Source organism: Sceloporus occidentalis, unplaced genomic scaffold (genome assembly GCF_023333645.1).
Source record: "Sceloporus occidentalis isolate IW3139 unplaced genomic scaffold, rSceOcc1.0.p SCAF_6, whole genome shotgun sequence".
NCBI lineage: Eukaryota > Metazoa > Chordata > Lepidosauria > Squamata > Phrynosomatidae > Sceloporus > Sceloporus occidentalis.
Window position 1 is genome coordinate 46195091 of NW_028316986.1, and position 12431 is coordinate 46207521.

At 41.5% G+C, this 12431-nt stretch overlaps 1 protein-coding gene across 2 annotated transcripts in view; it reads right to left on the reverse strand.

Annotated features, from left to right (window-relative positions):
• Positions 1–12431, reverse strand: part of TOGARAM2 (TOG array regulator of axonemal microtubules 2) — a 122108-nt gene that overhangs the window by 24873 nt on the left and 84804 nt on the right. For both annotated transcript variants that reach the window (XM_089529553.1, XM_089529552.1), the window contains exons 13-16: positions 6607–6842; positions 4756–4914; positions 4304–4421; positions 2843–2946 (exon numbers count right to left, since the gene is read on the reverse strand). In XM_089529553.1, the coding sequence (XP_089385679.1) occupies positions 2843–2946; positions 4304–4421; positions 4756–4914; positions 6607–6842 (617 nt within the window). The remainder of the gene's footprint in view (positions 1–2842; positions 2947–4303; positions 4422–4755; positions 4915–6606; positions 6843–12431) is intronic.

Consider the following 12431-nt stretch of genomic DNA (forward strand, 5'->3'; position numbering starts at 1 on the left):
GTTTTACTTATGTTTGGTAGTGTGGATGATGTTATCTATAAGCACACTTCAGGCAACTCCTTGAAACAAAGGATCAAATTTTATTTACAAGCAAGGTTGAATACAGTATCTTTCTTGTAGCATGTTAGTCAAGCTTGATACAATGTATAAACTGCTTCAGTAGTTACAAAGTTTAACAGTTTCTTTCAGTTGACTTTATAAATGTTCTGTTATAGTCTTTGGGGCTGTGCAGACAGCCTCTATGAGGCAGCCTCCAACCACCCCTTTTAGAGCCAGATCAGGGCTGCAGCAACCATGATCTGACCTTTGCAGGGCACAAAAAGGAGCTGCAAAAAGTGGCTCCTGCAGCAACTTTACCGGGCTCCTTTGGCATTGCAGAGGAGTGCTGTGATGCTGAGCACCGTGTGGAGCGCTACACGGCATCACGCTGTCCTGAGGTGGAGTTGGGGCATGCGTCATGTGGAAGTTATGCCCTGACTCCACCCTCAAGCTGGCCTTTAAAGCCAGTCTGCACAGATCCTTAGTTCCCACAGAACCTTTATCTAGCTTCTGTATCTCTTAACCCTTCTGGTGATCTGTTACACCAACAGCCACTGCAACTGAATTTCTTCACTTTTCTAAAATTTAATTTCATCTATTTTCCAGAGGACTTTAATAATTCCACTACCTCCTAGCAATATATATATATATATATATATATATATATATATATATATATATCTCCATCCCCTCAGGATATTAAGACATATACTTTAACTAAACCCCTTCTAACTGCATCTACAGCAGTCTCCCTCAGCCTCCTCAGTTGCTAACCCCTCAGAGTACATTGACACATTCCCCTAACACACGGCTCTGCCGCTCTATTTATACGTGCTTCTGGGAGCAGCCTCCAACTTTTCTAGCTTCACTCTCAATGGCTGTTCTCAACATTCTGAATACCCTAAGACATTATTTCACCTGAAGCAGAGCAGCAGCCAGAGATGTAAACTACTGTTGGGGTGGAAACTGCCCTCTCATAAGAATTCTGCACCCTCCATGAATTTTCCTTGTCCCCAAATTCCTAGCATTGTAGTAACTGAATATTTCAATTGAGCATTTAGAAATACAGTTTAAGTATCCAAAGAAAAGGGGCAAGCATAAGGACCAAGAGGATGTGAACACAGCAGATACACACTCAAATAAGTGTCAATGATTTTCAGCGTCTCATTTTTTGCTATGCTAAATATTTGGAGACTGAAGGGAAAATTCCATTGTGGAGCAGTTCTCTCATTTTCTTGGGAGTCTTTTGCATGGACTCTGTCATCATAGCAATCACACGAGTAAAATAAAAGGGGAACATACTGGGTTCAAGGCAGCCAACACCATACCTTCTCTCAATCGTTCAACTGGGGCTACTGTCCACATTGCAATCTCCTCCTGACTCTCCCTTAACTCCACTTCCCTGCCTTTAAGGTTTTTGTTTTTCCACTTTTTTTGCAACTTCAATTGAAGAAAGAAAGAAAGAAAGAAAGAAAGAAAGAAAGAACAAAAGGAAGAGTGAGGGGAGGAGGGATAGGGAGGATACTGATACAACATAACTCACAATTGGAAAACTGTCATGGGAATGATATTTTGCCGTTGGGGACTTGTACTCTTGTCAGGTCATTGATGGGTTTCCCTTGAAAAGGGACAGGTTGGGGATACAGCAACTGTGTGTCAGAAGCATCATTGTACAATAAATATGGCCAATGAATGCCACTTCTTTCCTGGTATAATCATAGTTTAAAAGCCATGTGTAGTAATGTCCTTAATTCAGGATGCAATATGTTAATTTTGCCCTCCTCATAGCATGTTTGCCCACACTGTAGTGTCAAGGTGTATAATACCCAAGACCAGTAATATTATTTTGATACCAAAGTCAGAACATCTCACAAGTGCCCCTTCATCTACTTTTTCATGGCAGTAAAATATAATTATGATAAACTAATTATTTAATTTGCTGCCCTTTATTACACCCGAAGTCTCCTGCCTGAAGGAGGTACCTCACTCAAGGATGGCCCCAGGAGAACATCAAGACTTCCAGAGAAAAGGAAGTGAAGTTTTAAGGAAATACAGCAGAACTTTTTCTGAGGAATCTTGTTTATTTACTGTATAAATGTATACATCTTCTGTATAAAAGGAGTCTTTTCAGCAACCATAAAGACTAAAAAAATGTTTGTTTTGAAGCAAGGAAGGCTGTCACACTAAAAAGGCACAGCAAAGCTTTGCAAAAAGGGGTGAGGAGTTCTCTCTTTGATTATGGCTTTCAGCAGCCAACATTTAAAAAAGCTAACAGGTTTTTTAAGAAAAGAAAATTTACTTTGCTGTGGACCAGTCAAATGACAGATATAATCAAGAGTAACAGAAAAGAACGAAACATTTTGTTTGGCATAAGCTTCTTTATTTAGGGGGCCTAAATAGCCTAAAGACACCAGATCCCAGCTGATCCTGGAAGCTAAGCAGAGCCAGCCCTAGTTAGTACTTGGATGGGAGACTGCCAATGAATACCAGGTGCTGTAGGCTATATAATTCAGAGGAAAGAACTGGCCAAACCACTTCTGAGTATTCATTGCCTGAAAAAACTTTTTGAATTTAATGGAGTTGCCATATGTTGACAGGCACCTTGAAGGCACACACACATACAAGATTCTGCACACTACAACCCACTTTTTCAGAGCTGTACACTAAAACCCATGAAAGCTTCTGTAAGGTAAAATGTGTTCCTGTTTTAAAATGACACTAGATTCTTTGCTGTGTCATTTTGTTGCAACAGACTAAAATGGCTACTCAGCCCTGCTAGGCTGTAGGAGGCTATCTTCCATACCCTTCATTTGAAGGCAGACTGTCCAGTGAGGTCGCCAAGCTGCTGCTCTTGGAACCTTTGTGACTTTTGGCAGAAAGTGCCTGGGATAACTGGTCTTCTCTTCCCTGTGTAGAGAAACACATTGGCATTTCAACAAGAATAGCTTTTTCATTTGCTCCATTAAGGACAAGTCCCAACATCTTGGCACTATGGGTTCATGCAGACTGGCAATTTTTGCCAAACTGTCCCATACTATTTCCTGTCTTTCTTGTCCCTTTTCTCTGTTTCTCTGTCCCTTTTCTCTGTTTCTCTGTCCTAACAGCCATGCAGAAGTGGTGGGTCGGATGTGGGAGAAATAAACCTTTGTTGGCAGCAACAGATTCCTTCTTCTCCTGCTCTCCTGTTCCAACACACACCCCCATCTACAAATTGAAAGATGTTTAAATCTCTAGAATCTTAGTGCTAAATGATAGGTTCCAATAAAGCCATCACTGTGCTGGAAAAGATTAAATCCCACCCACCACTCTGTTAATGGTTTAATGGTGCCCTCCATTTCCTCAGCACTGCCAAATACTCCAAGACTGCAATTGTGTGAAGAAATCAAACTCATTTTACAGGCTGTATATTTTCTTTTGAACTCAAATGGAAGAAAGCTTTCAACAATGTCCTTCCCCACCTTCTCTCTTTCCTGATTTTGCATTCTTCTGTTTCCCAATGAAAACTGGGTAGTATGGTGGTGGGCAGGTGATCTTTTCCAGCCTAGCAATAGTATTACTGGAGTCTAATACTTTAGCACTAAAGCTTTAGAGGGTTTTGGCGGGGGGGGGGGGGGGTTGAATTAAAAAAAGGAATCTCAGAGGAAAGAGAGCAGAGGTATAGGGCAGAAACATCCTAAAAACAGAGAAGGGTGAGGAATTGGAAACAGCCACCTACATCACAGCCATATCATATCTCAGCTCACATGATAAGCAAATGTGTCATTTTTTTTAAAGCTTTGGCTTTTGGGTAGGTACAAAATATGTTGGAATATTAGAGGAAAGAGATGAAGTAGCTCAAAATGTTTTGTTGTTGTTGTTGTGTGTTTCAAGTCATTCCCAACTTATGGTGACATTAAGGTAACTATCACAGGGTTTGCTTGGAAGGTTTCTTCAGAGGAGATTTGCCATTGCCCTCCTCTGAGGCTGAAAGAGTATGACTTGCCCAAGGTCACCCAATGACTATGACTAAGCTGGGATTCGAACCCTGTTCTCCATTATTCTTTCTTTAAAAGCTAGAAATAAAGCAAAAATATCACTACCTCCCAACATATTTCCCCCATTTAGAGAAGACACGTCAGCTTTTTCTGTAGCATTTGAAAAGGAGCCACATGGACCCAAACACATCATTCAGCTCCCTATATAGTACCAACAAATGAAGGATAAGTTGCATTTGATCTTGTGATACCAAATATTGGTGAGATGCTCCTGGAAGCTCCATACTCACTTTCTGCTTAATTGCAGCCATGACATCTTGCAGGTCATGTGACGGTAGGCACTGCTTCAAGTACCCAGCGAATTTTGAATGGGACATAAGCATATGCAGCATTTTCCGGCCATAAAATCTAACACAGGAAGCAGAAGAGTTAAGAACATTAAACTGCAAAATCCCATCTCCATTCAGAAAGTACCATTACTTTAGTTACAATGTTATTTTGTATACCTTTTCTATATTTATTTGCTCTAATAAATCCTAATAAATTGGTTTATTTGTTACCATTTTTAAAAGCTTTGTATGCATCTGAGGAAGTAGATTCAATCCTACAAAAGCTCATGTGACCATCTTCTTTCTTTCAGTTAGTCTCAAAGGTGCTACAAGACCTTTCCAAAGCATGAGTGACAAACATGTAAAACATTACATTATTAAAAGCAGTTAAAGTCCTGGCTATCAGCTGTTACCTTGTCTCTTGGTTGCGGTCCTGAGCAAGTTTGACTAATATCTGTACCAGTGCTTCTGTGCTCTCCCGGTTGCCTGAAAGCAATTTCTCAGCTCCAATCTGCTCCACAACAGTCAGCAAATGTTCAGCAGCACATTTACGAATGAGAGGATTACGATGGCTGCAATACAGACATCAGTGTAGAGAGAACGGCAAGATTTTTTGACAATGACATGATAACACCAAAGCAACAAGAAAACATGTGGAGGGTGGGTTAGCAACAATAATTCTAGCTGGCCTCAAGTTGACCAGAAGATCCCAGCTTTTTCTGCCCTTTCCTGCAAGCCTCCCTTAGAGCAAATGGAGATGTTTCCCTATAAAATCATAAAAGTCAATCAGTGGCCTCTGCTAATGTCATAAAAAAAAGGATTGATTGATTGGATTTATAGCCAGCCTTTCTCCAAAACTTGGATTCAAGGCAGCTTAGGACATTGCAACACAAGCCCCATTCTCATTCTTCCCTATCTTCTCAATCATGCAACTGGGGCTGCTGCTGTTATTGCACTTTCTTCCTGATTCCCCTTTAAACTCAGCTCCTTGTTCTATAACCTATCCAGCATTCTTTTGAGAATTTAATTTAATTTTTATTTATTTTTATTTTAACTTTTTAATGCAATTCCAGAGCTCTGCTACTACAATAAAGAAAGAAAGGGAGGGAGGGAGGGAGGGAGGGAGGGGGAACTAGGCTACTTGGGAATAGCAAGGGGAAGGGGGGATAAAGGAAGAAGAGAAGACTGTGACACCATGTGATTGCCAATATCGTTACTAAACTGGAAGCGACATTTCACACCTGGGGGCTAGCACAATTGCAAGCTTCCCCCATCAATGAAAAGAGATGCCCTAACTGTGCTTGGGGGACACAGTAACTACAGGTCAGAAGCATATTATTGTGATTAGTATTGCTAAAGCCACATTTTCCTGGGCCTAATCCCATCTTAAAAGCCATGTGTAGTAATCTCCTTTGTCTTTCAGCCTGACCTACCTCATGTGGCTGTTGTGAGAATAAAGTGGGGAAGAGGAGAGCTACATAGGCTGCTTTGACCTTCTTGAAATAAAGACTGGTGTATGAATTGAGGTAATAAATAAAATCATAAAATCATAAAGAACCCTGGAAGCAGATGGGTATTTGGATACTCCTCGTAAAGCAAGGGTGTACGGTATGTGTCAAAATGCATAGGAATGGCTATTTATTATTTACCAGGCATGGATGTGTGGGTGAAATGGAAATTTGAAAGTGTGGTGTGGCTACATACTTTTTCTTACTTCACTCACCAGTGCTATGCAAACTCCCAGGAGAATAACCCTGAGAAGCTGTACCCCTTGAGCTGAACAGATTTTCTCTCTTCTACAATATGATGTTGTTTGTTAATTGTTGTTGTTCTCTGCCTCAATCCAGGAGGAGAGGCAGGTAAGAAAATAATAATAATAATAATAATACCCAAAATTGAGGCTGCTAAGTCAGCATCACTTCCTCTCTTTTTTCCCCTGCCTTCCTCTGCTCACCATGAATTTGAACTGTTATCTCTTCTAGTAATTGCCACCTTCTGCCTTGCACCATGCTTTACAGAAGCTGAGGCTTCTTGGTGGTCATTCCCACTTGCAGTTTAAATTGATTCCTGGTTCGCCCTTGCTCCATTTTGGAAATCGATTCCAAAAGGTCTTATCTTACCACTATGAAAGCGAATCTTTTCCTTACCCCAGTGTAATCACTTTTTTTTGCACGACTGTCGTCCCCACTAGTAGCGCTGCTTCAAAACCCCCATCAATCAATATCCCCAAGATTGTGGAGATGAAAACATCATTTTACACGTACTTCACCCCATTGGCCATGAGGGCTGCCATTGCTCGTGAGGGAGTCACACTCCGTGCCATGATGCCTAAGGACTGGTCAGCTGCTTTTTGGATAAATTCACTAGAATCACCCGCTTTCTGGAGAAGGACTCGAGAAATCTCCTCAGCCTCTTGATCCATGTGCTTCTTCATGGCTTTGAAGAGTTCGCCGAGTGTTCCAATAGCAAACCGAGACACTTTAGACCGCAGATTCCCAACCTGGTAAAAGAAATGCTGACTGAAATGTTCACCTATCACATGAGCCTGTTTACCTTTGCAAATTCAGACACGACAATTTACAATTTACTTGCAAGTACTGCCATTTTTCTTGTTCAAGTGTTACAGATAATACCATGCTACTTGGCTCCAACAATCAGTATACCTCCATTTCTGAGTTGATCTGAAGGTTCATCTTTATTGTGCTCTTACCAAAGAAAAGAAGGACATGACTATTATTGCCATTTTGGGATGTTTCCTCGAGAAAGCACAATCTTCTGATGATATAAGCCAAAGAAAGGAGCAGACAGGTCCACACACCATACTTCCCTGGCCACACCAATCTCACCTGATTTCTGAAGGTAAATAGGAACAGGCCATGGAGAGTATGCCTTGGATAGTACAGTAGATACTTAGATAGCAGAGCTAGGAAAGAATGCTGTCTGCAACTCTAAAGAACTGCTGCCAGCCAGAATTGACAATCCTGGGCTAAATGGGCCAGGGTATAAGGCAGTTTCTTACATTTCTGTGTTCCTAGAATACAACCACTTAACCAGTAACTTTATGTTCTGCATATCAGTAAAAAGATATCCATATATTCAAAAAGAGTCAGCATGAAAAAGTAGTTTGAGGATTGGACTACAACTCTGGAGACCAGGGTTTGAATTTCCACTCAGCCACAGAAACCCACTGGATGGCCTTGGACAAGTTATGCTGTCTCAGCCTCAGAAGAAGAAAAAGGCAAACTCCCAACAAATCTTGATAAGAAAACCCCATGATAGGTCCTTCGTACAGTTTCTATAAGTTAGAAATGACTTGAAGGTACACAGCAACAACAACATTCAAAGACACCCTGTACATGACTGCAGTTTGCTCATGGGAGGGCTGAATGTATCTGTGGTGGGGCAGAATTTGGAAAAGTTACTTTTTTATATTATAGGTCCTAGAATTCTCAGTCTGCAGATAGCTCTGTCTATATCTAGGGTGGGAGAATACATTCATGCTCTCTAAAGACTTTATTGGGTTTCCTGATTGCTTATTCTCCTGTTGCTTCAATTCAACAGGCAGTCCTCTGTCATCCCAATTTTTCAGCTGCTTTTAGAATATCCTAGTTTGACTCTCTTCCTCCAACTTTCTCCTTTTGCCTTCAGCTCACTTCAATTTCTACAAACTGAATACAAAGTGCAACAGTAGTTTGCACTCAGTTAACTCAGTGGGGGGGAGAGGAGAGGTGGTATCATGCCTTTCCCAGCAAGTGAAGGCAAAACCAAATTGCTGCAGCATCTCCTAGCTTGTCTGTTTAATCACTTTTGCCATCTTGCCCACACTCTGATGTTTCTTGATCACACATGCTCATTTTCATCAATGAAATGTTGCAGGGTTATGTGATTACATGGAGGGCTTTACAACCCTTTATATCTAAAGAGGGGCCTGAATACCCAAAAGGTACCAGATCCCATCTGATCTTGGGAGCTCGGCCCTGCTTTGTCCTTGGATGGGAGACCACCAACAAATACCAGGTGCTGTAGGCTATATTTCAGAGGAAGGAACTGGCAAAACCACCTCTGAATACCCTTTGCCTAAGAAAATCCTATAAAAAAATTATGGGGTTGCCATAAGTTGTCAGGTGGCTTAAAGGCACATACATACACATAGACAGATCTAAAGATTAAGATTTTTAAAGGAATCTGTATGCCTAAGGTCACTATGGGGCAGGGCTTGCATGCCCCCCCTCCCCGGCCCTATATATAGTATTAGGCCTTACATGTAAAGGCAAATGCATACACAGGGCTCAAAAAGACCCATTATACTACTTTATTCCTTTTTCAGTTCAGAGCTACATACAGAATAAGAAGAACCAGCCACTTGAATCAGGGCAGAAAGAAGCACTCAATGTCTGCCTCATTTTTTCACCTGTAGAGTCTAATTAGGAAAGACAAGGAGATGCCTGAGCAGTCTTCCAACTTTTTTCTTTCCTTCTGAAGGGCAGCCATGGGACTGCAAATGTGATTGTAGCATTAAAGAAAAGGGGAGGAGGCCAGATTTCCCCTTCAAATCCCCCTCCAAACTATTTTGCACTCTCTCTTCAAGAAGTATAAGACTTTCTCTGTCTTTTCTTATGTGGTTAGGAAAAGAAAAGCACTTGCATCCATCCATGATCAGAAAATTACCTTGTAGGAAAAGAGTGCAGCACTCTCCTCAGCTACCACTCTAAAATCTTTTTGCTCTCTGTGTGTGTATGTTCAAGTCACCTGTCAACTTATGAGGACCCATGGATTTCATAGGGTTTTCGTAGACAAGGAATATGCAGAGGTCTTTCTACCAATTCCTTCTTCTGAAATATAGCCATCAGCACCCGGTAGTCATTGCTGGTCTCCTATCCAAGTACTAACCAGGTCTCACCATGCTTAGCTTCCAAAATGAGCTGGATTCTTGGTTTTTTTAAATTCCCCAGGTCAATTTATCTGCCCCAATTCAAATTAGTTTTCCCTCTCACACTTTTTAAATGCCATCTGATTTTTGCTGCCTTCTCTCTCATTTGCTCTATTTTTTTCCCTTTCACACACATATACACACCTTAACAAGAACAGCATTTCCTGACAGGTGTGCATGAGATACCAGTAATCAGAAAGTGCCAGAAATTGTGCTCTAGCTACCTACATTTTTTCACCCTTTCAACCTCAATAAAATAAAATAAAAGTCCAACTCTTTGACTATGAAAAATATAACCGGGTTAGAGTTTGGAAGAGTTATTCTTTTGGATCATTCCACGAATCTCTTAGCTAAGCCTCATCATTTGTCATACTGACTGGGGAGTTTGGTCTGTTATAAATCTAAAAGTATGTTTTTCAAGATCTGAACTGGACAAGGATCTAAACAGAAGACATGGCCATGTCCCTGAACAAAGATTTTTGCAAGGGAGGTATATAAATTCTGTGTCTCCAAATATACATTGTTTTGTTCATTGTGGGCTGTCACTTAATTTCTAACTTATGATGACCCAAAGGTGAAGCTATCATGGGGTTTTCTTGGTAAGATTTATTCAGAGGGGGTCTGCTGTTACCCTCCACTGTGGTGGAAGTAAGTAGATATAAGAGTGTTATATGGCTGAACCAAGATTTGAAATCTAGTCCTAGTCAAACACTCAAACAATACACCACCTTGGCTCTCCCTGAATAGACTAGGGGCTCTCAATGTGGAGATCATGAATGGGTTTTTTGAAAGTTTTTCAGGCTATGTGGCCATGTGGCCTAACGTTTTGCCATCATCTATGGCTGGCATAACACAGGCGGTATCCAGACCGGCACTTTGCGCTGGCCTGGATACGTGCTAGGGTTGCCTCTGGGCATCAAAATGGTGGCGCCCTGTCTACATGGGTGCCGCCATTACAACGTCACAGCCGTGCCGCAGCCAAACAGCACGGGGTGGGCATGATGTGCACACGCCACTGCAGGGCGCTTGTGGCGCCCTTTCAGCGGTTCTGAAAGGAGCTCCAAAACGGAGCTCCTTTCACTGCGCAAATCGCTGGTGTGGCCTTTAAATGGCCACGCCAGCGATATGGAAGAGAAAGGGGCCGAGTGGTCCCTTTCTCTCTTTCCCGGCCACTGTCAGGCTGTCCTTGGGGCATGAAACCCCCAAGGACACCCCTTTCCAGGCTGTGGGGAAGCAGCATTTTGCTGCTTCCCCAAGGCCTGGAGAAGCGGTGGATCAGGGCCTCCAGGGCTGCCGCTGTGGCCACTGAGGCCCTGATCCGTTAGGGAAAGGAGTGGGTGCAGGCCACCCCAAAGGGGCGGTCTGTATCCCGCCACAGCCACATAGCCTGAAAAACCCTAAAAAAAAACTATGGATGCTGGCTGTGAAAGACTTAAGAGTCCATGAATTTTCAAAAGGGTCTATGATCTCAATGGGATTAAGAACCACTGATATAAGCATGAGATCCCATAATATAGCTCTTGGGGCTTTTCTGGGGGGTTGTTCATTATTGTTTCCTCTGTGTATACTCATTCCATTCTTTTGGAAATTAGTAGCAATTTCTTGGATCTGCACAAGGTTTCTTAAAAAGGTTTTTGTTTTGCTTTTTTGGTTTTCTGGGCTTGTCCTATAGTTTGAAAGGCAAATTGGTTCCTCCATGAATTCTTTGATATTTTTTTCCTCCACAGAGTTATAGAGTTGTCATTAGAAGCTGTGCTTCTAATTGGAAGGAGGTCTCAAGAGGAGTGCCACAGAGTTTTGTGATGGGACCAATGGACTTCAGTATTTTTTTAATCAATGGTAGACAAAGGAGTAGAGGGAATTCTTATCAAATTTGCTGGTGATACAAAACTGGGAGAAAGAGTAACACACTGGAATACAAGAACAGAATTCAAAAGGAGCTTGATAAATTAGAAAACTGAGCTGAAAGTAATAAAATGAAATTCAACAAAGACAAATGCAAAATTATACATTTAGGCTACAAAAACACCAACATGCACAGCTATAGGAAGGGCAGTATACATGTGGAAAGGACCTTGGGATTCTTGTTGATTCTAAGTTGAATATGAGCCAGCAGTGTGACGCAGCAGCAAAGAGAACAAATGCTATCTTAGCCTGCATTAATAGAAGTCTAGTATGCAAGTTGAGGGAAGTAATAGTCTCCCTATATTCTGCACTGGTCTGACCTCATCTTGAGTACTGTGTTTAGTTCTGGGCACCTCATTTTAAGAAGGATATAGACAAACTGGAGTGAGTTCAGAGAAGGGCAATGAGGATAAGAGGTATAGAGAATAAAACATATGAGCAGATGTTGGAGGAGCAGGGCATGTTCAGCTTGGTGAAGAACAGATTGAGAGTGTAGCCTTGTTCTCTGCTGCATCAGCAAGTGCAACTAGGTCTAATAGTTTTAAGTTACAGGAGGGTAGATTTCAATTGAACGTTAGAAGGACCTTCTTGACAATGAGAGAGGTTCCACATTAGAACTAATTGCCTAGAGAGGTGGTGGGGTCTCCTTCTCTGGATGTCTTCAAAACAGGGGCTAGACAGCTCCCTTCTGGGGATACTCTAGGCAGATGTCCTGCATTGAGCAGATGGTTGGACCTGATGAGCCATAGGGCCCCTTCCAACTCTACAGTTCTATTCTTCTCGTTTTATAGTACAAAAATGGGATTCCACTAATGCATTATAACTCTTTTTAATAATTTAAGGGAAAAAAAGGAAAGTGAAGAGATTGATGCACCCCCCCACACACACACACACACACAAATAAGTCTCAAAATTAAAAAGAAACCCACTCATGGGCAGGAATAAAATGTAATAGTGGGTGCCAGGAATTACCAGAAAATAGTCTGAGACAACAGGAACATCATTTAGATTTTTTTTACAAAAAAGAAAAATACCCCTGAATTACCAAAACAAATACTTCAATACATTCTGGAAGAGCCCACAGACACTTCTGTAGATATTAAAGATCTAGCGATATTTGTTTGTACAAAGGACATTCTGAGAAGAGCGCTCTGTCCACAAACCATATTTATGGTTGAAAATAGGACATGAAGAAATATTTGAATCCCACTAAACTGAATCCCTCATTAAGATGATTAAAGTTGGAACATGTTC